Source organism: Mya arenaria, chromosome 10, assembly GCF_026914265.1.
Source record: "Mya arenaria isolate MELC-2E11 chromosome 10, ASM2691426v1".
Classification (NCBI taxonomy): Eukaryota; Metazoa; Mollusca; class Bivalvia; order Myida; family Myidae; genus Mya; species Mya arenaria.
Genome location: NC_069131.1, coordinates 55,053,846 through 55,080,336, shown reverse-complemented (window position 1 = coordinate 55,080,336; position 26,491 = coordinate 55,053,846). Strand labels below are relative to the sequence as shown.

Genomic DNA, 26,491 nt, shown 5'->3' with positions numbered 1-26,491 from the left:
CAGATATTACTAGTCTAAATCAAAATGAACGTCTGATCTGCTCTGTTCAGTAACTGGGAGCTCAAATCACATGTTTAAACTGTCACGAGGAAAACATGGGCTAACAAAATCTCACCTTCTTGTAAATGCCTTGATATTTGCTGTAGATCGTTAGGGTGACAGAACTCCTGTATACTCTGACCAACAAAGTCTGGGCAACTGAATCTGTGAGCTATTCCACTGAAAAAACAAGGAAACCATCAGAATATGCCTTCTGAATACCCTAACAAAAAGGAATACAGACTTGTTTTTTTTCCAGACTTTTCCTCTTACTTTAAGCATACCCTTTCAATTTATTTATCATATATATAAGGAGATTAAAAGAGCCTCATACTATCGTGGGGCGGATGCCAGAAAGTAGTAAAACGTTAATTTACTTTACTTTATTTAATGTCAGTTAGTATTCCCCATGTGGTCGAAATTAGCCCTGCAGTGCTGGTATAATGCTTTTCCGGCTTGTTCAAATACTGGATTTTATATAGCAGGGCTTGTTTAGAATGATGATGCCAAGCACTCGAGTCAAATTTGGGCTTGTTCAAATACTGGATTTTATATAGCAGGGCTTGTTTAGAATGATGATGCCAAGCACTCGAGTCAAATTCGGGCTTGTTCAAATACTGGATTTTATATAGCAGGGCTTGTTAAGAATGATGATGCCAAGCACTCGAGTCAAATTCGGGCTTGTTCAAATACTGGATTTTATATAGCAGGGCTTGTTAAGAATGATGATGCCAAGCACTCGAGTCAAATTCGGGCTTGTTCAAATACTGGATTTTATATAGCAGGGCTTGTTAAGAATGATGATGCCAAGCACTTGAGTCAAATTCGGGCTTGTTCAAATACTGGATTTTATATAGCAGGGCTTGTTAAGAATGATGATGCCAAGCACTCGAGTCAAATTCGGGCTTGTTCAAATACTGGATTTTATATAGCAGGGCTTGTTAAGAATGATGATGCCAAGCACTCGAGTCAAATTCGGGCTTATTCATAAAGTCTACCTTCTATTACTGATTTACCCGATGCAAGATAATCTTAACTTCAATTCTAACTGAATTTTACAAACCTAATATCACAGCCAATGATTTTTCCTTGTAAGTCCTGTTTTGTAGTAAATTGTTCCACTGCAAGCATTGTATTTGTCTTCTCAGCGAGAGGAAGCCTGCGGGCAATGCAGACTAGACATGAACCCCCTTCTGAAATAAATATCATTCAAGAAATTGGCCAGATTGTTAAGCATTTTTTAAAGTTAAAATCATGTAGTATTCTATGAGGTGCGCTCAAATTTAAATAGTACAGCTTAAACAGGTGTCTAAAATCTTGTTACAAAATCTGCAGGTTATAAGTGCATCAGTGAAACTTACAGAGCAATACAGAATTTAAAGGTTACTATAATGAAGTAAACAAGGTTGTTAACAATCAAGCCTCTGAAATGTACATGGTACTAGACATCGACCCCCTTCTTAAATTTTATATAGCACTAGACATGAACTCCCTTCTGAAATGTACATGACACCAGTCTGACATGAACCCCCTTCTGAAATGTACATGACACCAGTCTGACATGAACCCCCTTCTGAAATGTACATGACACCAGTCTGACATGAACTCCCTTCTGAAATGTACATGACACCAGTCTGACATGAACCCCTTTCTGAAATGTACATGACACCAGTCTGACATGAACCCCTTTCTGAAATGTTCATGACACCAGTCTGACATGAACTCCCTTCTGAAATGTACATGACACCAGTCTGACATGAACCCCCTTCTGAAATGTACATGACACCAGTCTGACATGAACTCCCTTCTGAAATGTACATGACACCAGTCTGACATGAACCCCTTTCTGAAATGTACATGACACCAGTCTGACATGAACCCCTTTCTGAAATGTACATGACACCAGTCTGACATGAACCCCTTTCTGAAATGTACATGACACCAGTCTGACATGAACCCCTTTCTGAAATGTTCATGACACCAGTCTGACATGAACTCCCTTCTGAAATGTACACAACACCAGTCTGACATGAACCCCCTTCTGAAATGTATAATACCAGACATGAACCCCCTTCTGAAATGTACATGACACCAGTCTGACATGAACCCCCTTCTGAAATGTATAATACCAGACATGAACCCCCTTCTGAAATGTACACGACACCAGTCTGACATGAACCCCCTTCTGAAATGTATAATACCAGACATGAACCCCCTTCTGAAATGTACATGACACCAGTCTGACATGAACCCCCTTCTGAAATGTACATGACACCAGTCTGTCATGAACCCCTTTCTGAAATGCATAATACCAGATATGAACCCCCTTCTGAAATGTACATGACACCAGTCTGACATGAACCCCTTTCAGAAATGTATAATACCAGATATGAACCCCCTTCTGAAATGTACATGACACAAGCCATGAACTCCCTTCTAAACTGTAACAAGACTTCTTAAAGTGACACTCTTATTCAAAATCAATAACATCATTTTTGACTGATAAACCTTTAACTACTTACTAAATAATGCATTTATGGAAAATATTTATTACTGATAACAAGTTTGTAACTGTGTATTTAATAACAGAGAACGCAAAAATATTAAATGATTGGTGAATGCTAAAAGATTTACTGTGATCCACTATAGTCTCATATGGTAGAAATACCAGGTTTTATGCACATTTCTTTCAAAATATACTTGGTATCCTTCATAAGAACCATTGTTTTTGACATTTATTCATCGTTTTGGGAATATTATAACAATAGTATTAATTGTGGTAAATCTTATTGTGAGTAAGAGTCCATCTTTAAGAAACCCCGTCTGAGATGTACGTGAACCCCTTTCTGAAATTTACATGACACCAAACATGAGCCCTCTTGTTAAATGTACTTCACATGAACACCCCCCTGAAATGTATTTGACACCAGACATGAACCCCCTTATTCTGAGCTGTACATACCGGAGTTATCAGTGTTTTCGGCCTTGATTTCATTGGGGGGATGTAACACCGTGGAGATCTGCATGTTTTCGTACTGGTGAACATAGGTCTGCTTAGCTTCCAAATCCTCATTGTCATTACCTGAAACAAAGACGGACGGTTTATTTTAGGGGTAAAAAAAATATATCGTCACAAAGATGAACAAGCATTTAAACTCGAGCGGCAACATAAGTTCAGACCATATATATCATTTTTAAAATCTGCTAGATACTTTTTTAATACTATAATTTCTGTGTAATAACCAGGTCCCTATTTCTCCAAACCTCTTAAGCCCCTTATAACATGATTAACTTATAAGCACACTTTTTATGTTTTGGTATAATTTGTATAATATTAACATTCTTAAGAGGGGTTTTTTTTATTGTAAAAGGAAATTTTCTTTATAATAATCATAATAATTCAATTTTTATTCAGTAAAATAAAGAATCAGTAAAAAATTTGACTTAATGAAATAAAGTACTTGAGCTTGTTACGCGTATTAAATTTTTGAGAATTTAGGACGGTACTTATCTTAGACGAAGCTCTAAGACAGGAATCATAACATTACTTCAAGCATTGGAAATCTTGAGCAACATCACTGATGGTATCAAGTAGATTGTTTCTTATCATTTCTCTAACTTTCTTCTCGACTTAAAAATACTGTCTTTATATCGCCATAGCAAAATAACAGATAATTTCCACTTAATACGAGGTGGGAACCAGATAAAGGCAGCAATAATGAGCCTCTTAATACACGGTGCTGTTAACAATTTTAACACTCTACTAGTATGTTTTACATTCATAGAGTCACATGTCACACTAGGTATGTAACTTACATGGGGGTTTAATGAGCATGCGACAATTGAAATCTCTTCCCTTTCCACTTAAGCTTTCTGGCGGCCAACTTAGTCCTCCGTCTGAAATGTCAGAATATTAAAATAATATCATGATTCCATCACATAGTAGTCAATAGTCAGAGAACAAGAACTGTGCAAGACCCATCTTCAGCTTGGTATGAACTCCTGGGGTTACACTACCTTAAGAGCCCCACCCTGACTCCTAGCAACACATAGCAACCCCTCTGGTAGCCATGGAGACCTAGGCTAACCTGGCAACCATTCTTTACAGTGGCACAGGGGTATCGGTATATAGCAACACATAGAGCAACCTCTCTAGTAGCCATGGAGACTGAAGCTAACCTGGCAACCATCCTTACAGCAACAGAGGGGTATCAGTATATAGCAACACATAGAGCAACCCCTCTGGTAGCCATGGAGACCTCAGGTTAACCTGGTTACCAGCCCTTACAGTGGCAGAGGGGCATTGGCCTCAAGCAACACATAGCAACCCCTCTGGTAGCCATGGAGACCTCAGGTTAACCTGGTTACCAGCCCTTACAGTGGCAGAGGGGCATTGGCCTCAAGCAACACATAGCAACCCCTCTGGTAGCCATGGAGACCTCAGGTTAACCTGGTTACCAGCCCTTACAGTGGCAGAGGGGCATTGGCCTCAAGCAACACATAGCAACCCCTCTGGTAGCCATGGAGACCTCAGGTTAACCTGGTTACCAGCCCTTACAGTGACAAAGGGGTATTGGCCTCTAGCAACACATAGCAACCCCTCTGGTAGCCATGGAGACCTCAGGTTAACCTGGTTACCAGCCCTTACAGTGACAAAGGGGTATTGGCCTCTAGCAACACATAGCAACCCCTCTGGTAGCCATGGAGACCTCGGGTTAACCTAGTTACCATCCTTTAACAGTGGCACAGGGGTATTGGCCCATAGCAACACAAAGCAACACCTCTGGTAGCCATGGACACCTCAGATTAACCTTGTTACCAGCCCTTACATTTTGGCACAGGGGTATCCTATGAATGGAAACTTGCACCACAGATCATATATGACAACACAAAGGCTATGACAATACATTAAAATTAGCTAAATAGAATGTCATAAGAAGTATTAAATGCAGCACAATGGTTGCAAGCTTTAATAGAAAATTAGCTATATTTGTGCCTTTTTTTGCAGCCAGAATAAAAAACACATTTTCCGAAATATAAACGGATATTTTCAAAAATAAAATTCACAATGATTTTTCAAATGCATTTTAATGTTCCCTACATCTACTTAAGCAAAATGCTTAGTCATTATGCTGCTCAGAAACATATCATGCACGGATATTAAGCTAAAATATATTCATCATTTTATATGCATGAGATGTGCGCAAGAAATATCTCACAATCAAACTCAAAAGATTTGGCGATATAACCAGCATGAAATCAACAAAAAACTGCCCATTAACAAACCCTCTTTCATGATCAGTCAACATTTTATTACATAACAATATCTTTACTTTCCTATTGTAAAGGTACTTTCACAAGCATGTTCACCATTCAATTTACAATCCACAAAACCCACACATACTTTATGTTAGAAATGTTGACAGGTTACTTGCAATAAGGTACATCTAAGCCAATAACAGGAACACTTTAAGAAAATTAAAACCCGTAGGGCCAATCAAAAATAGTTTGGTTAGGGTAACATCCTTTTCAAAAACATATATGGTAGGTATTTTTTTATTTTTTTTTTATTTTTTTTATTTTTTTTTTTTTTTTTTTTTTATTAGGCTTTATGTATGAATGTTGTTGTCAATATTTGAGAATGGTGTTAAAGTTATCTTCTTTAAAAAGCTTTAAAGCGTTTCAACTACATATTAAAACACATACTTTTTCTTTTTGTTTTATTTTTACCAACTGACATTAAAAATGGTTAGGGTCGGCGCCTATTTCAAAGGTGGGGTCAGGTTACCCAAACCAAATATATTATTCTTTTGGCCTTGCCAGATTTCAACACCTAATTTAGCCAACTGTCAGAGTCATACCTGTCATGTTACAGTGGTTTTATATTTGCATTATTCATGGCTTCAAGTAAAGTGAAACAGGACTGAAATTGGTTTCTCTTCTATAACGAATGTATACAGTGCATACATGGTTTTCACTTAGATGCACAAGTTCCATGGTCATACCGTATATGTCCCATTAGACATGCATGCCTTAGTCGACACTTAATAGGTCTTGTAGTGGTTCAGTTTCCAGTTCTGACACTTGGACAACGCTAACCTGAATTCTGAACTTGAAAACAAATGACCAACATGCCTACCTAGTTTGAGGTGTCTGGGCTTAATCAGCTTTTGCAACTTATTGATCAGAAACCATAGGAAACAGAAGGATGGATAGATGGTCCAATTACTAAATGCCTGACCCACCGGGGCGTTAAAATGCAACGTGTTCCCTAAAAAGCATTACGTCAGCTCCATTTGAATATAGCCCACCTGTTCAGGCCACCGTTGTCATGCATATTAACCCATACCCTATTGTATAATTTTGGTTACACACCACTAAGTGATTTTCTTTTATTCTTTGATATTATTGATATTGAACTGATATCATAAAGTCACATGTTCAGTGGACCATTTTATTGATTTACACACAAGGGGGTGTATACAGCTACACTGTAGCAGATCCTCATCACTGATTGGTCAGGTGGGGACTTTTTGACTCCGCCTACTGTGTAGGTGATAGGTAATTGGGGCAAGCATAGTTGGTATTTCATATTATGTGTCAGTATGTATTTGTCTGTAAATCGAATATGGCAGATTGAATGTTTTCTTTTTTGCACGCAGCATTCTTAAAGAGACATGAGTCCAGCTCGACTAGTAGGACATTTACAGTTACTCTTATCACTGCAAACTTAGAAGGCCCCAATGATTTTTTATTTTATTTTAAAATCATGAAATTGATTACATTTATTCAATGACAAACACAAGAAATTGGGGAAGTTTTAATTTCTTGTATAAACATTGTGGTTTCACTTTAACTTAATTCTAAAGCATTAGATTGTGTTGTATTTAGTCATACTACTGCTTGCAAATAAAGTAAGCTAAACATCCTTGCCAAGCAGTTAAACAAAGCATGATCACCAATGCCATCTTGCACTGAATAGACAATCAATTTGTTTCACCTTATTGGTGGCCTAGGACAGTCAGTTTCAACTCAGTTTCAACATGGCTTGTTTAAAAGCTGTGATTTAATCGTTGGGCTGATGTGAAAGCAATGCAAACTGTCCACATATGGATGTATTGCAATTGCAATTGCTCTTTATTGTGTGATGTTGATTGACAGGCTGTCATGTTACACTTGATTCGAAAAAGATTTCGGAGGAGCAAAAGCCATAACAGGTTTCATGTACAGCCAGACTTGCAAATAAAAGCAGTTTTCAAGGACATTTCAAGGACGTTTATAAGACTTTATGTACCTACACACACATTAATAGCTCAGAGATTTTGAACAGCAGAGTTAATACATGTAGCAAGGCACCCACTAAGATCAAACTTTTTTATGTATATGATTGACCTTTTTTTATTACAGCCCTTCATTGGAAACAGAACATGGAAATTTAAAAAATAAAAGCACTTTTCAAGCAGTTTATGAAGGCAAAATAAAAATTTCAAGCAGTTTTAAGATTTTTTTTTGTATTTTTTTTTTTACTTTTGAAAAGTAAAAGTTTTCATCAAGCAGCTTAAAATTCCAGTACTTTTCAAAAACATTCATAACTCGAACCCATAAACCTTTTTTGATAAGAGTATCACTAAATTCTATTATCTCTACAGTAAAACTTTGTCAGACGGCCACCTGAATTAAGCAGTAACCTGTATTATCCGGCCACACGAAATTCCTCCCGTGCATTTTCACCATATAAAGCACTTGTATTAAGCGGTCAACTCTCACTAATATTTCATCCCATAAAGCCATTTCAGCACCAATTAAGGGCCACTAATCCCTTGTCACTGACACTTCCACAAATAAATTCTCATGCTGTGATAATCAATAAGATCTAGATCTATACTTATATAGATGTCTACAGAAAAATACGATGGCATCTGAAATTTCAGTCATCCAATCAGAATGCTTATTACATCACATGATTGCCCCATGTAGGCCCCATTGAGGAATCATGTCCATAACACGTCGGATAATGTTTCATTTGAATAAACACAGTTAATTAATACATACTTAAATACATTATTAATTACGAATTTAATTATCAAACACTGACAAAAAACACTAGTTTTTATTAAATTACAGTTTGGTTTTTCCCTTGAAGTGACGAAACGAGCTGTGATTTGTTTTCATTTTACGTTTCAAAAGTGCACAATCATCCTTTCTATTTTAAGACGGAACTTTTACTGTGCAATTTGTGTGATTTATATATAATTTTATTAGATTTTATAAATTATAATTTGATCTTTAATTAGATAATGAGAGTAAGACACATCGTGTGTATGACCCTGAAAGAAGATGTTGAGTATATAACAATATTAGAAGAAGGGATAATGTTGACACAGAATTTAGTCATGCACTTTAAAATAGATTATACACTTGCATGAAGCAAGTAAAAATGATGCATTTCTTTAAAAAGTAAACTTGTTAATGAAAATGAGTATGTGTGTAATATTGGTTGATTGTGTTACTATATTGAACTGTCTTTTCGTGGTTTTTGTTCTGTTTTTGCCAGTAAACTTATTAAAGTTAATTGTAAATTGCGTTACTTGTTAAACCATGATCTATAGATGTACTATATGCATTGCTTTTGAGAAATTGCATTCATGTATGAACATGTTTCTATCGTCTTTTATTCATAATTTTGAAATAAATGTATTTGAACTACATTTGTATTGTATAAGTGGTGAAATTTTCCCACCTGAATTAGGTGGCCACCTGCCTTAAGCAGCCACTTTGACCTTTTCCAAAAGGTGGCCACTTAATATATGCCTATCTTAAGTTATGTCAAGGGCAATGACTCTGCTGGAAACAGCCATAAATAAAATCCCAGATAACCATTTCACATACTGGTTAAAATGCCTCTTAAGTTTCATGACTCTGGCTTAAAATCTTCTTGAGAATGGGTTGACCTAAGAGTCCATGCTTTATGACCTTCCTTTTACATGGGCAGCCGCAAGGTATTCCCAAGGTGAGCTACTTCACACCCTGGTCAACATTTCTGCCAAGTTTTATGACTCTGGCTCATATACTTTTGGAGAAATGTGTGACACTAGATTGCATGCTATACATGTATACATGCTATTTTTAAACTAAGTCAAGGGCCTTAACTCAACAGTTAATATAATGTTATATTTACTTGTTCCATAATATTATCATTTAAATCAACAAGCTAAACACCAGACTAATCCAACTTACTTTAAAAACAAGTTGAAAATGGACACAATGTCATCCTCAAACTGAATATCTCAAAATTCTCTCGACTTACTATGAGACTGGAGTAGACTGTTGCTAAATTGGGCATGGTCACCCACGTGGATGATGTTGTATACACTCTTCCCTACCAGATCTTCCTGGAATGGAGCAAAGAAGTGTGATCAGGCCCAGGCAAAATTATACCAAGAAATATTACACACATTTGTCCTCAAAAATACATGTGTAGGTTGATCAGGGCAATATAGTATAAAGGCTGAACTGTTCAAAGAATTATAGCATTATGGAAATGTAGCATAAAAGCAGGATTGTTCAAGGAAATATGGTATAAATGAAGGATTGTTCATGGAAATAAAACATAATGGCAGTATTGTTTATGGTTATAAAGCATAAAGGCAGGATTGCTCATGGAAATATAGCATTATGGAAAGATGGTTCATGGAAATATAGCATAACGGATCCGAAGGATTGTTCATGGAAACATATATAGCATAAAGGCAGGACTGTTTAAGGTAATGAAGCATAAAGCATAAAGTAACAAGAGATGTTAGTGAAACATTTATGCCCCCTTGGGAGCCAAATTGTTAGTAGGATTTGGACACTTAAATAAAATATGGACAATCAGAAAACCTTTTTTCAGCTTACAGTCACACTGACCTTGACCTTTGACCCACTGACCTCAAAATCAATAGGGTTCATCTGCTGGTCATGACCAATAAGCCTACCTAGTATGAGGTCCCTGGGTCAAAGCGTTCTCAAATTATTGATCGGAAACCGTTTTTCATGTTAAGGTCACACTGACCTTGACCTTTGACCCACTGACCTCAAAATCAATAGGGTTCATCTGCTGGTCATGACCAATACACCTACCAAGTATGAGGTTCCTGGGTCAAAGCGTTCTCAAGTTATTGATCGGAAACCGTTTTTCATGTAAAGGTCACACTGACCTTGACCTTTGACCCACTGACCTCAAAATCAATAGGGTTCATCTGCTGGTGATGACCAATACACATACCAAGTATGAGGTCCCTCGGTCAAAGCGTTCTCAAGTTATTGATCGGAAACCATTTGGTATTCCGACCGACCGACAGACAGACAGACCGACCGACCGACCGACCGACCGACCGACATGTGCAAAACAATATACCCCACTTTTTTCAAAAGGGGGCATAAATATAGAATTATGGAAGGATTGTTTATGAAAATATAGCATAACAGAAGGATTGTTCATGAAAATAAAGCATGAAGGCATTATTGTTCATGGAAATAAAGCATTTAACAGAAGAATCTTAGATGGAAATAAAGCATAATGAAAGAATCATTGAAGAAAAGAAAGCATAAAGGCAGGATAAATGATGGAAATATAGCAAAAAGCCAGGATGGTACATGCAATTATTGCATACAGGCAAGATTTTTCGTGGAAATATGACATAAACACAGGAAAATCCTCAGTAAGAGAAGTTTTGAGAATAAAGATGATAAAGATTCCAGATTTCAGACAGGCTTCAACCCATCTAATATGCAAGTTAATCGGGTGAAAAGCACATTCACTTTTTCGATAAACATTTAAATAATGAATGGAAATGGTCTTAAAATCCATACCATAGGATTTGATATCCTATCAAAACAAATACTTGAAATGCCAAATGGTCAAGTCAGGAATCAATATGTATTATGTTTTACAGTCCAATTCTTATCCTATAGCATTTTAAATGTTTGCAATTTTATATGGCTATGATATCACTGCAATATAAACTAGAGATTGCTTTTTCGAAAAAGCGCATGTCTCCCCCATTGTGTGGTCGTAGGTGAGAAATAATCAATGATGGATCCCAAAATCAATAGGGGCCATCAACTAGTCATGACTAACTGGCATACCAAGTATGAAGTTCCTGGGTGTAAACGTTCTTGAGTTATTGAGCAGAAACCGGTTCTTCACCTCAAGGTCAGTGACCTTGACCTTTGACCAACTGATTGCAAAATCAACTAGACATCATGACCAACCTCACTTCAAAGTTTGGTGAACCTAGATCAAAGCATTCTCCTGATATTGCACGGAAATATTTTTTTACATTAGAGGTCACAGCGACGTTGACCTTTGACCTTGTGACCCCCCAAAATATAGGAGTTTTCTAAACCTCATGATCAACCTCCCTACCAAGTTTGGTGAACCTAGGTCAAACCATTCTCAAGATATTGAGCGGAAATGTTTTTTACATTGGGGGTCGCCGCGACCTTGACCTTTGACCTAGTGACCCCAAAAACAATAGGGATCCTCTACACCTCACGACCAACCTCCCTACCAAGTTTGGTGAACCTAGGTCAAACCATTCTCAAGATATTGAGCGGAAATGTTTTTTACATTGGGGGTCGCCGCGACCTTGACCTTTGACCTAGTGACCCCAAAAACAATAGGGATCCTCTACACCTCACGACCAACCTCCCTACCAAGTTTGGTGAACCTAGGTCAAACCATTCTCAAGATATTGAGCGGAAATGTTTTTTACATTGGGGGTCGCCGCGACCTTGACCTTTGACCTAGTGACCCCAAAAACAATAGGGATCCTCTACACCTCACGACCAACCTCCCTACCAAGTTTGGTGAACCTAGGTCAAACCATTCTCAAGATATTGAGCGGAAATGTTTTTTACATTGGGGGTCGCCGCGACCTTGACCTTTGACCTAGTGACCCCAAAAACAATAGGGATCTTCTACACCTCATGACCAACCTCCCTACCAAGTTTGGTGAACCTAGGTCAAACCATTGTCAAGATATTGAGCGGAAATGTTTTTTACATTGGGGGTCGCCGCGACCTTGACCTTTGACCTAGTGACCCCAAAAACAATAGGGATCTTCTACACCTCATGACCAACCTCCCTACCAAGTTTGGTGATCCTAGGTCATGCGGTTTTCCAGTTATCGATCGGAAACGAAGTGTGACGTACGGACGGACTGACGGACTGACGGACTACCGGACTACCGGACTACCGGACTGACGGACAGGGCAAAAACAATATGTCTCCCCCAGAGAGGGGGAGACATAATTCCTACAAAAAGCATCATGTATATGTGAAGAGTTCAAATTTTGTGGTCTACACAAAACAGAGCGGGCGTACCGTGGCTGAGGTAGCATGCTCTATTATCTGGGCCCATTTTCGCTAACTTCATTGGCCCGAGACTCAGGGTCAGAAAAACAAATTTTTAAATTTGATAAATTATCTAAAATATAGTTTTATTTTTACCTAAAATGTGTAAATAAGTGTTTTACATTTTTTTTTTGCAACATCTATGCCAAATTTCATCATTGTTGCTCTTTAAAACATTCATTAAATCAAATGACGATTTGCTGTTATCAGTCTTGAGATTCAAACTCAGACTTGAGACGTTAGTGTAAACAGACCATGTAGACCATCAAAATTGCCTCTTTACTTAGTTGTTGTTTGTTAGGGCATTTAACGTAAAATTAATGACCAGAAATGAATAATCCTTGATTCCAAAAATGCAAACAATGAGTATATGCTACCTTTGACTACTGACTCTTAATTTTAACAAAAAAGCCCTGTCGGGAAAATAAGACTGACTGAATCATACTCTCTGAGACTATTTTTGGTGCAAAATATTTGTCAGAATCCATCTACGAAAAAATAATGAACAGAAAACTTGAAATATCCTTGATTGTCATAAACCCTGTCAAAAATGCAAACACCATTGAAGTAAGCACACAAGCAAATAATGTAACACTATGAAAAGATATTTGGATACACATTTATCAGTCAAACCATCTTTCAAACCACTAAAATAATTCACATTAACTTGGGCATGCAATATATTCAAGTTCTAATGTTGGGCATAACCTAATTCTCAACTCCAAATAAATGCACAAACTTACCAGAGTATATTTAAGGAACTGACTGATGTTTTCCGACACAAATTCAACCTTGCCTTGGGGGTTGACCATAAACAGAAAACTGTCCAATGCCTGAAAAGAGATAAAAGAAATGGATTTTATAAATATTAAGATTAACAGATTAACAGATTAAAGGGACTATAGACACCAGATGATAAAATTGCAAGAAAAAAAAGAAATTTGTCAATAACTTACATTAAAATGGTTGGATTTTATAAATATTAAGATTAACAGATTAACAGATTAAAGGGACTATAGGCACCAGATGATAAAATTGCAAGAAAAAAAAGAAAGTTGTCAATAACTTACATTAAAATGGTTGGATTTTGTACAACGTACTGAATCTTACTTACTGATGTATCATGCACCTTGCTTATGACACATGCATCTTTTGCAGTAATTGCGTATTTTTCCAATTCAAAATTTACTGTGTCTGTCTACCATGTAAATCCCAGTTAATTTGAAAAAGCGTCAGTACTTGTATCTGTACTAGTCACATGACTTTCACATACTAAATATGCACACTATAAACTCGGAAACCAATATATATATATATAAATATATATTTATGTGCAGAGACAGCGACAAAATTTTCATTTTTTTTAATTATGTAAAATTATGTATAATTTGCCCCACACTAACTCATATTACCAATTGTAGGCTTGTTTTGTGGAAATAATGTACATGTCCAATATGGGACCATCTGGTGTAGTCAGACTAAAGTGCTGCAGAGTGAATTCCAGCCTACGTCTGTTTTTTCAAGTCTAAAAGGGGCTTAACTCTATAGTTATCAAAACCAGAATTATAGGCATGGCTACTCATGCAAGACTTAGTATCCTCTCTTTTGCTTTATTTGTACCAAATTTTGTTTGAATTTTGTGAATGGTTTTAGAGTAATGGACAAGGTTGTAGTTTTAATGCAACAATCCTTTTAAAAAGAAAAGTAAACATGTACCATTTTCAATATCTTTTGATGTAATGTTCAAAAAAGATTGAAGATTGATATTTTGATTTCACAGGATTTTTGTGTGATTGGAGGGGCCTGGAATGGTATGATAATGTTCAGCAACTTTTTTTAAGATTGTCCAGCAAACTATTGTCACCAACACCCTGACATTTCACTGCATCATTTTCTCTCATGTTTTGTCCTATTAGATAATAATAACACAAGAATAATATTATATAAATATCACATTCCTGTGAGGGCGCTATTGAAACCTCAGAATTGTAATGCTGACCGAGGCAGCACCTATTTGATTCTACCGAAAAAAAATCAACAAATTTTATATAACAATAATCATTTTTAAAGCACAATGAGCGTTTAAGTGATTCGGATCTCAGGTCATCTGTAACCCAATCTCTTACGCAGTGATCTCCCCTGACAAATAATTAAAATAAATAAAATTTTATTTCATTCTGAAGTCGATAATATGAACAGATATATTGAGCAATTATAGGTATTATGCAAGCATCTGCTCTAATTAGGCAGCTATGAAAAAAAAAAAAATGAACACGCATATTTCCTGCGCATGTGATATTTTATTGCCAGTCAACATTACCGGGGAGTATTAAAAAATAATGACCCCTCGGTTATATGGGATTTAACATAGAGAATATAAGTGAGGTATAATAATCTTATATATCTACTGCTATGTGCAGCGAGTTTGTGCTAATACCCACTAGATACAATTCTATTTTGCAAAAAAATAAGACATGCATGCAAGCCTTTGCAACAATTTCTCTGGCATTCATTATTCTTGCCACAGGTAACAGCCGACATGGGTTCTATTCCAATAATTCCGACTGCATTGCAACCATTGTCAAGAACCCATAATAATGTTACGAAACTAATGTTGATGCAAGCCATCGAAGACATGGCATAACAAATAATTTAGATGCTACTGCATGAAAACACATTCCATCAACTACCAATCGTATCTGTCCGCAATGCATCGGCTAGTGATGGGAATCGGTTCCAGTTTGACAATCGATTATCGGTTCCACTCAAATAACAGATTTTCAATAGTTCGATCGGTTTTTGACAATACCTTAGTTGTAGTTTTATTTCTGTGCAATAACTCAATATCATTAACTTTGCTTATGTTAGGCAGTTTGAAGTTATTAAGTGGTGTTGTTGCTTTAGGCTATATTGTTAACGATAAGAACCAAACACTTCCAAATGCATACATGAACTTAAAGGAGGAAATTGGCAGAAATTAACCGAACGCAAATAACCAAATACAACATATTGTTGCCAAATTCAGGCCCAAACAATAGATTTTCAATAATAATCAATCATTGGATCATCACTCGCATCGGCTATAATTGTATGTACAGAATCTGGATAGTACGGTACAAATTTTACCAGGAGCCTTTCAAGACCTTATTAGGAAAATAGCTTTAATGCATATTTTCAGAAATTGTGAGGCAATTCTAACATGCAGTGTGATCGATATTTATAATAAAACAATCATAGCATAGTGAGAATAATACCACAGCAGTAATGGTCAACGTTGAAGATAACTAGGATTTCGACAACCAATGGCAAAATATCTTGGGAACATTTCATTACCAGTCTGATGGCTAATTAAGTAAATCTGGAGTTGTTGGCCTTTTATTATAATGAAAACTAAATTAGCATTGGCTGTTCTTGACCATTTCACATCATTGAAAGGTATAATATGTTGATTCACTTCTTAGCGCTCTTTGTAATATTGCAATAAATATGAGTTCATTCCACACTAACTTTCCTACCAATGCCAGTTTTGTACTGAAAGAAAATTGTTCTAATATTATATTACTCCACTCCGTCCTAGATTGAAAAAACTTACAATGATGGAACAACATGCTCAGTTTCATACACTGGGCATTTCGTTATTTCTAAAAACAATCTCCAAATCACGAAAACATGCCAAGCTAGCATGATACAGTCGTGATGGACTTACAGGGACTCGCTCATACTTTTGGACCAAAAATTAGTTTTCCCAGGTATTCATTGATTAAAGTATAAAAAATCTGGTTTTAGTGGGATACAAACCCACACTAGTAAGGTCAAGCAAAAACCCCAACACATTAACCACTCGGCCACAAGGAGTTATACAACATGGATGGATATTTTGACCTTATAACAATATATGATAACATCGCATGATGTTGTCAATCAACCAATCACGCAACAACAAAATCATTGAAAGCTGCTTGAGTAACGCAATTAAACAATATTGGAGCTTTCCAGCTGTCAGTATCTTATTATTAGTTTTAACACTATTAATGATTTGCCACAAGTTATTTTGTAATAAAAAAAGTGCATTTTTCAACCCATAATTGAATCCCTAAAAAATTGTTCGAAAAAGTTTGGCCAGCATTCAGCACACATTTCAATGCACAGTAATCATATATTGAGCTCATGGATTTTTTTCAAACCCATTACTTTTTCCTCAGCAGCACATGTTTAACCCTATGGTTGTTTCCGATATTCCGGCAGCCTATCAAATACGTCACCAGTATTTTCCTATTGGTTTTTGTCATTTCTCATACAGATGTAGCGTCAACATCTTGTTATCATTAAAGACAACATTCACAAGCTCATGTCAACACCTTGATATCATTTAACGCAACATCACAAGCTTAGGTTTCCTCAGTTTTTCCCACAAGGCCTACAACAAGAATATGTTTGGTTCGGGTTATGCACCAGTCAATTGCACCCACCCCCACCTCCTCCCCTAGGTCCTGGGGTATACCAAGGATAGCAAAGGAATTTGACTTTTATAGCTTCCAGGTGACCCCGCAGTGCTGAGTGAAAGCGGTGTTTTTGCTTTTTTGCACCGAAAATAGCGGGGAATGGGGCTTTGTTTAGGATATCCCCACGGGTACTGGGGCATTTGGCAGGGATTTTTCCAGCAGCCTGTCCCCACAAATCAGGGATTTTACCTGGGATTGGCTGGACCAAAAGTCAAAGTTCCCGCTATTCCCCTGACCTGGTGGGGGGGTGTTGGGGGGGGAGGGGGTTACAATTGACTGGTGCATTACCCGAACCCTACCTACGAAATACCTACTATTTTTATAGTCACTATGTTCTTCTTTTTCTTTTAAGTGCGTTTAGTTTAAAATCTTAAAAGCTTTACACAGAAGTGATGACATTTAGCGTTCTTACGTAAAGCATAATAAAAAAAAATTACCAAACAAATTTATTGTTGACAAGGATGTAACCCCAGCCAAAAAATTTCAATATTTTTAGGCCCAATTTCTTTATCTTATATGTATGTATATATATATATAATATATGAATATAACGGAAGTTTTTTTCATTAACGTGAATTACAAAATAGGTACTTAAAAAAATGATTAATGCCCAATTCTCAAAAAGAATTATAACTGATGTTCTTATCATTTACTGAAATGACAAAATAATTACTTAAAAAATGAAGGTAAATGACTATTGACGTTTTGCTGCAGAATTGTCTTTAAATATTTATTTTCTTGACACATACTATGAGAACCAATATATTACAATGGACTAAATAATAAATGCCTGTTATTTCACAAAATAACAACATCTGTTCATATTTTTATAGGGGCTAGTAAAACTGGGAGTGATTTTTTTTCTTACTGATAGAATTTTACATTTCACTTAACAATAGTAGTTGCTCAGAATACAGCATAGATTTACAGCCAAGTTATATGAAAATGAAATTGCTAAGTACCATGCAGGCTTAATAATCATAAAGATTTGTAGTTTTATAACTTCACCTAAGTGACTTCTTAATATGATTCCCAGGCTGATGAAGACAGGTAACAATCTAAGACATTTAAAGATGCACTCCTACTCCCGAATAAGATGTACCACAATGAATACAATTGTTGTAATTTACAAAACCGGACTAATAAACAGTGGTTCTTATGAAGGATTTAATTTGAAAAAAAGGTGCAAGAACGAAGTATTCTACCTAATAAGATGATAGTTGATCACTTTAAATCATTTTTAAAATACGAGTGTCTCTTATAAACAAATTGGGTAAAATCTTAATGACTATAAAATAATTGTTAATTTTCGTCCTGGGCTTTGTTATTAAATGTTAATCTTTTAAATTTAGGCTCGTGGTAATTAAATATGTAACAACTTAAAACAAATATTTCAAGCAATTCATCAAATCCCCCTTTTTACCCTCACTCTCAACCACACCCTCAACTTCACAGTCACCAGCACTCTATACCTCACTTCCAATCACAATCTCTACCTCACTCTCACCCTTGTTCTCTCCTTCACTCTCAATCTCGCTCCCACCCATTCTCTTAACATTGCTCTCTACCTTCCTCTCAGTCTTGTTCTCACCCACACCCTCAACATCGCTCTCTACCTCGCTCTCACCCACGCCCTCACCCTTATTCTCAACATCGATCTCACCCGCTCTCTCAAACTCGATCTCACCCACACCCTCAACATCGCTCTCTACCTCACTTTCACCAACACTCTAACCCTTATTCTGTACATCGACCTCACCAACACTCTCAACCTCGCTCTCACCCACACTTCCAACCTCGATCTCACCTGCACCCTCAACCTTGTTCTCACCTACACTCTCACCCTCACTTGCGCTCATCAGTGTGCTCTCATTAACACTCTCATCCTAACTCTCATCCATGTGCTCTGGCCCTGCTCTCAATTGCACACTCAACCTCTCCCATCCATGTGCCCTCGCCCTGCTCTCATATGCACTCTCAACCTCGTTCTCACCCTTGCTCTCCCCTTACTCTCCTCCACACTCTCACATTTGTTTCCCCTTGCTCTCATCCTCGTGCTCTCATGGGCTCTCTCACCCATGGGCTCTCTCACCCATGTGCTCAGATTGGCACACTCACCCTCATTCTCACCCATGTGCTCTCATCAGCACACTCACCCTGGTTCTCACCCATGTGCTCTCATTGGCACTCTCACCCTCGTTCTCACCCACGTGCTCTCATGGGCACTCCTACCCTCGTTCTCACCCATGTGCTCTCATGGGCACTCCTACCCTGGTTCTCACCCACGTGCTCTCATGGGCACTCTCACCCTCGTTCTCACCCACGTGCTCTCATGGGCACTCTCACCCTCGTTCTCACCCACGTGCTCTCATGGGCACTCCTACCCTCGTTCTCACCCACGTGCTCTCATGGGCACTCTCACCCTCGTTCTCACCCATGTGCTCTCATGGGCACTCCTACCCTCGTTCTCACCCACGTGCTCTCATGGGCACTCCTACCCTCGTTCTCACCCACGTGCTCTCATGGGCACTCCTACCCTCGTTCTCACCCACGTGCTCTCATGGGCACTCCTACCCTCGTTCTCACCCATGTGCTCTAATGGGCACTCCTACCCTCGTTCTCACCCACGTGCTCTCATGGGCACTCTCACCCTCGTTCTCACCACTGTGCTCTCATGGGCTCTCTCACCCTGGTTCTCACCCATGTGCTAGCTCTCATCGGCACACTCACCCTTGTTCTCACCCATGTGTTCTCATCGGCACACTCACCCTGGTTCTCACTTATATGCTCTCATCTGCTCTCCTAACCTCATTCTCACCCATGTGCTCTCATGGGCACTCTAACCCTCGTTCATCGGCTCTCCTACCCTCATTGGCACCTATAAGCTCTCGTGGGCACTCTCACCCATGTGCTCTCATCAGCTCTCCTACCCTCGTTCGCACCTATGTGCTCTCATGGGCTCTCTCACCCTGGTTCTCACCCATGTGCTCTCATGGGCAGTCTCACCCTCGTTCGCACCAATGTGCTCTCATGGGCACTCTCACCCTGGTTTTCACCCATGTGCTCTCATCGGCTTTTTCACCCTCGTTCCCACCCATGTGCTCTCATCGGCTCTTTCACCCTCTTTCTCAACCATGTACTCTCAGCGGCTCATTCACCCTCGTTCTCACCCATGTGCTCTCATCAGCACTCTCAACCTCGTTCTTAACCATATGCTCTCATCGGCTCATTCACCCTCGTTCTCACCCATTTGCTCTCATCAGCACTCTCACCCTCGTTCTCACCCACGTGCTCTCATCAGCTCTTTCACCCTCGTTCTCACCCATGTGCTCTCATCAGCACTTTCACCCTTATTCTCACCTTCACCCATGTGCACTCATTGCAATCTCAATCTTGCTCTCAACTGCTGTCTCAAACCTCATTTTAAACATGAAATTTACATACTTTCATGACACCAGACATGGAGGTTCTGGTGTAACTCCTCAAACTGGATCCTAGTGCCAAACGCTTAAATTATCATCTCACAAATTCAATATATGCTCATTCCACAAAACGTTTAAGTGTTTTCAATGTCATCTTGAGGATTAAGGAAATAAATGTCAAATCAAATGGATGGATTTTAAAAAACTTTGCTTCAATAACCACAGAAACATTATTACATAATCATGAATGATTACAGAATATATCGGTGCAAAAATATGATGCAAGTTTTTAAATTAAAATTTTAAAGGGACTAGACACCAGATGATACAATTGCAAGCAATCTACCTCATGCTATCTCGCATTGACTAACTTAAGCTTGTTTTGAGGAAATACTGTGTCTGCCGATTTCAGAACTATATGGTGTCTTGTACCTTTAACTGAATAAAGAAATTATATGATGACATAAAATTAACCATTACCTTAACTTAAAACATTAATGCAAGATGTTTTATTTAATACATAATTAACTTCTAAACGACCTTTTTCTAGATTTAAGTCAAAATAATGTAAGCCAAATGCAGAATTCCAAATTTTTACAAGTTACTCCTGAAAGTTTCATAAACAAATCTTTGGCGATTTAAACAAAAATTTAGGGGGTGAATTGTTATTTGGGCAGTTAATTGCAGCAAGAATCTTTGGATCAATTTCGTACCCTAGAAGGTACTTACAACAGAAGTCAGCCCTGGGCATACCTGAATTTTTTTAACCGTATGCCTGCATACTTGGCCGAGGTACCGACATTTAAAGGTCTTTTCTAAGTCTGTTTTATTTTTGACGGGGTGGAAGTGTGACAATTGTCCTGTCCCTTAGATTTATTTCAGAGAATACACTGATACCATTGTCAAACATTTTCAAGATTCTGAACTCCAAAATTCAGTGAAATTACGACAAACCATTAAAGAGACACCCATAGCCTTCGATTGTTATTTTTGATTTCGACATTTGAGCACTTGCCATTTCGGGAGCACCAGAAAAATTTGTACGCTCAGGTGAACTGGCTGCGTATGCCTAGGTACGTGCCTGGTAGTAGATACAAAATGGCTCCAAGGAATATTGATGGAACCACCCCCTAGGACTAATTTCTACAACAATCAAAGTAAGTTAATAGTAATAAAATATTTTAGCGATAAAAAAATTCCCATTGTTTTGGTGGGAAAATGACATTCCCACAGACATGGGCCCAATGAGAGTGAGAACCGCGCAGTAATTTTGTACCTAGGCCTAAAAAAAAAATACATTAGGTTCGGGTTACCCGACCCTACCTACGGAATAGGCGCCGACCCTACCGTTTTTATAGTCAGTTTGAAAAAAAAATTGAAAAACTTAAAAAAAAAAAAAAAAAAAAAAAAAAAAAAAATTTCGTTTTTTTTTTTTATTGCTTTTCAATATGTAGTTTAAACCTTAAACGCTTATACAGAAGATAGCTTTAACACCATTCTCCAATGATGAAAATGATATTCTTATATAAAGCCTAATAAAAAAAAAAATAAAAAAAAAATAAAAAGCCTACCTACCCTACCTATTTTTGAAAAGGATGTAACCCTAACCAAACAATTTTTTTTTTTAGGCCCTAGGAGAAATTATTAACAGTACTTGGTTCCATGAAGTTTTCATGAGAGGGCCCTGAGTCTGACCCAAGTTCTACAAAAATCGTGATCAGAATCATGATGTTATTACTGGATTCTATATATGAGCTATTCAAATGCAAACAAGTGACAAATGGCAAGAATATGATCTGTCATAAAGAATGTTGAAGTCTTGGAACTATCTATCATGTTGAAACGAGATCCTCTTCTCTTACTCAGAACTCCTAGCAATGCCATGTCTCCGACAATGACGCCTGATGGGTCTAACATAGCAGCCACAGCAGCGTGGTTTTATCAAGGAAAGGAATCAGAAATCAATACAGCTTACTGCTGGCTTTTACCATTAATATTTACATGTTGTTATTTGGCCTCAGTGACATTCTCTCCAGACTTTTCCCTGTTATTATTTGTCATAATGAGATGTGACAAAACGGTGGTAAGATTTCCTTTATTGGTGATACTGTTAAATTATGCTTAAATTTGTGGGGTCTATTTTTCTCCACAGATGTTCGTATTCTGGCTTGATTTTCAAGCTCAAGGTTTAGTATTAGAATACAAAAAACATCCATAAGGTGACGACCAATATAGTCTGCTGGCTGTTACCTGACCCATATTTAAATGTAGGTATGTAGGTGGGTGATGTTTGTTTTTTTTTTGTTAAAGGGACCCATTCATGGTGTGTAAAAATGCAGTTTTTACGAAAAAATAATAAATTATTATGAAATAAAGAATAGCAAATCAAAAGGTATGTTAAAACTAAGATACTGACAGCTAAAACCTTTCAACTAATGTTGATATTAGTTCTGATATTATCTTTGAAAACCACAATTTTGGAAAGTGTTAGATACATAATTTGCAAAAAGGTTGTTGCGTGTGTGGTTTATCACATTATTACATGATGTTACCATAATAATAAATATATATATATATTATACGTAGCCTTACAAAATCAAAGCAAAAATCAGTTTTCTTATTAAACTATGTATTATGGAAAAATCTGATTAACAGAAATATGACGCGATCTTTATGATGTGAAAGGAGAAAAAGCAGTTTTCCAGTTTTTCTACCAAACATTACCTTCTTGAATCAACAGAATTATCACATACAATCTACACAATCAAATCATATGAACACTTCCACGGTTCTCAGAACCGACTCGCTCTCAGAACCGAATGGCGGCCAAAATGGACGGTTCTAATTGGTTGAAGCTAATGGTTAAAATTTAACATTTTTTAAAAAATATTATCAAGACATAAGGACACTGGTTGCTAACATCTCCATTTGGGACAGTTCAGCCAAAATCTATTGAGAAGTCTGTACTTCAGAGAAATTTGATAATTGATGTTTTAAATGCAGTTTTTATCTATGCATTGCTTTTTAACTATCTAAAGCATTGATATTGTTTTTCAAATATTAATCTTTGATAAGCATTATAGTATTGACTTTTATTAACTCCTGTCATTTCTTATGCATAAATTATGTAAATCATTGTAAAAGTAAATTCTGAAATAACATACACTTACATACGAGTATGTGTTTCAAGTTTTTGTGTAATCAAAGCTATTTAGATAATAGCGTCATTCATCAGTCTAGCATCAAGTAAAAGAGATAAATACTTAAAGAATATTTTAAAACCGACCAATAGCTGGTATTTAAAAGCTCTATTTTACTGATGTATAATGTACCGATTTTCCCTGATATAAGTAACACAGTGTACTTTAAAGAATATGTACCATGCAGTCACCAAGCTTATTGAACTTAACATTTTATCAAGAAATACACAAATCTTAAGTAGAGTATATAGCGATAAGTTTATGCAATCTTTCAAAATGATATGATGCATTAATGTGTCACAACACATATTGCTAGGCCCAAGGTTTTTTTATAAAAAATTTAGCCAATTCAACCCTATAAGTCCAAAAAAAATTAGTTTGGTTAGGGTTACACCCTTTTCAAAAACAGGTAGGCTAGGTGGGCTTTTTTTCTCTCTTTTTTTAAATTTATATAAGCTTGATGTAAGAATGTTCTTGTCATCATTGGAGAATGGTGTTAAAATAACCTTCTGTATAAAGCTTTAAAGATTTTAAACTTCATATTAAAACACACACTTTTTTTTCTTTTCTTTTTTTACCAACTGACTATAAAAACAGTATGGTCGGCACCAATTTCGTAGGTAGGGCCAGGCAACCCAAACTAACTGTACTCTTTTTTAAGCCTTCTAAATGGACTAGAGTTCTAAATGGACTATTCCAAATTAAAGGTGGAATACCTCTAAAAGTCAATAGCCAGACAAGACTGCTTTAAAAATTCATTTAAACTCGAGCACATAATGCAGTTATGTTCTCAGACGCCATGAAGTTAATAAGAGCCATAGGCTGACGATAACGTTTCTTCATTTTGCATTGTCGCTGAAATGGCATATTTGAAGTATTTCTGAATAGGCCTGCAAGGGTATGGATTTTGCAAACGATGATGATATGTCAGTATCATAGACGACAAAATGCCTATGACAATACCACAATACCGTTGTTTTTTCTTTAACAAGCCAAGCCATAAATGAACTATCCCATCTTTAGGTGAAATACCTCTAGAAGCAGAGTCCCGAGGATGTCATCCGTTATCAATCCTGGCTTGCTCGAGGACACGTGACTCTGTTGTACAGCGGAGTCTCCCTCCCCTCCTGAAAATAATGGAATAATCTTACATGGTAATGGTTCTATGCAGTGAACAAGTCATACCCACTCCAGAAAAATACGAAATAATCTTATATGTTAAAGGGTCTATGCAATGAACAAGTCATACACCCTCCAGATAATAATGGAACAGTCCAACAATTATTAAGGGGGGGGGGGGTTGTTGTTGGCCTAACAATTCAGCAGTTTGACTTGATTCAAGAAATGAACCATAAGAACCAGTCTCTCACTCCCCCTGAAAATAATGTGATTGGATTTATAACATGGACCTTAGTCAAATACTAGGACCTCTATGTCACCCCAGTGGTCAGAGAATTAATCCAGGACTCTTAATTAAGAATTTGCAATTCAAAGAATTTACATCCTAGCAATAACATTTGAAAGTTTTTCTCCTGCACATGGAAGGTCCATCCAGACTCTCGAAAAATGATTTCTCCATTATTGTGCAACTATTCAGATACAATATGGATTCAATACGACATAACTTGTTACTTTAATATGCCAACTCAACAAGAGCATTTTAGCAACTTCCCTGAATGAAATCTCTGATTTATCCCAGGGTACACAATTATTTCATAAAAATGTAATATTTCATGGAAATGATTGAAAAAAACTTGACAATGTAATCAGTGTGTATATTCGTGTTGGTAATATTTTCTTAAATCGTAATATTTTTTATAGGTAGTATTTCCTTAAAGGTTAGTTGGGTTATCACGACTTTGCAGAAAGGTTATTTTCCTACTTGAATAGTAAAATACATATTGTTATCTTCAGTGTTTACACATTGTAACTTATCGCACAAAAATAAGTCGTATATCAATTCCAAACAGTAAACACTCTCTATTCAAAACTGGGGAATTGTGACTTCAGACGTTTATCATAGCAGATTTAAAGCTTTAATTTTAGTTTGCATAAAGTTGTATCATAAATTGTGTCGACAGAATGATACAACTTGGGTTACAACTTGATAGATACAGGATTTTTTTTTACTTTCCATTCAAAAACTCCTCATTATATCTTTATGATATTGAAACATCTAAATACAGTTAAAGATGGATAACATTTCTACTAAGGTTTGTGCTGTACAAACGCAGTAGGGCATGCAAACAAATTCCATGAAGCGCACTCACGCTCATTGGTAATTTGCTCGCTTGCCCTACTGCATTCATACACCATAAGCGAAAGAAAATGCGACAATACTTATATTTACATTTTAAATAATAATTCATTACGATTGAAAATAAGCAGTATCTTCTGCGTCTGAGTATTCGTTCTTAACGAAGTGTAACCTACAAAAAAACTTTTGTATAAAAGAGTAGCTGATATGTGTATATCATAATCATTGGGTAAATGACGTCAAGCTAATCCAACCAGACGGCTATTTTGAAATAAACAATGATGTGATGTTATTAAATATGAACATCAAGTTTCATCTATACTGTGAATGTGCTCCAACTAAACAAGAAAACCATCAATGTGAGCATTTTCAAAACCATTTTCCACATTGGTTTGTCTATAGATTTATGGCCAAATGTGTATGAACACATCATTGTACACCATACCTTGTTTAATCTGTTTTATTTGCTTGACAGTCTCCTGTAGAATGGCACACTTCTCTGGTTTGAGGGCGAAGGAGCCAGACATGTCCGAAACACTCGCCGAGATTATGTCCGCCAACTCCTCAAAGTATTGATTCTCTTGGTCCCGTCGCCGACGCTCATTGAGGCACTTGTTTCTGCAATGAGATGAGAGAAAATATTGCAATCAGACGAGAGAAAAATATTGCAA

At 37.0% G+C, this 26,491-nt stretch overlaps 1 protein-coding gene across 3 annotated transcripts in view; it reads right to left on the bottom strand.

The window, feature by feature from the left end:
• The window catches only part of LOC128205467 (nuclear receptor coactivator 2-like), a 108,319-nt gene that overhangs the window by 40,120 nt on the left and 41,708 nt on the right, over positions 1-26,491 (bottom strand). For all 3 annotated transcript variants that reach the window (XM_052907118.1, XM_052907119.1, XM_052907120.1), the window contains 8 exons: positions 26,266-26,438; positions 24,596-24,690; positions 13,183-13,272; positions 9,347-9,431; positions 3,856-3,936; positions 3,002-3,121; positions 1,103-1,232; positions 116-219 (listed from right to left, as the gene is read on the bottom strand). In XM_052907118.1, coding sequence (XP_052763078.1) covers positions 116-219; positions 1,103-1,232; positions 3,002-3,121; positions 3,856-3,936; positions 9,347-9,431; positions 13,183-13,272; positions 24,596-24,690; positions 26,266-26,438 — 878 coding nt within the window. The remainder of the gene's footprint in view (positions 1-115; positions 220-1,102; positions 1,233-3,001; positions 3,122-3,855; positions 3,937-9,346; positions 9,432-13,182; positions 13,273-24,595; positions 24,691-26,265; positions 26,439-26,491) is intronic.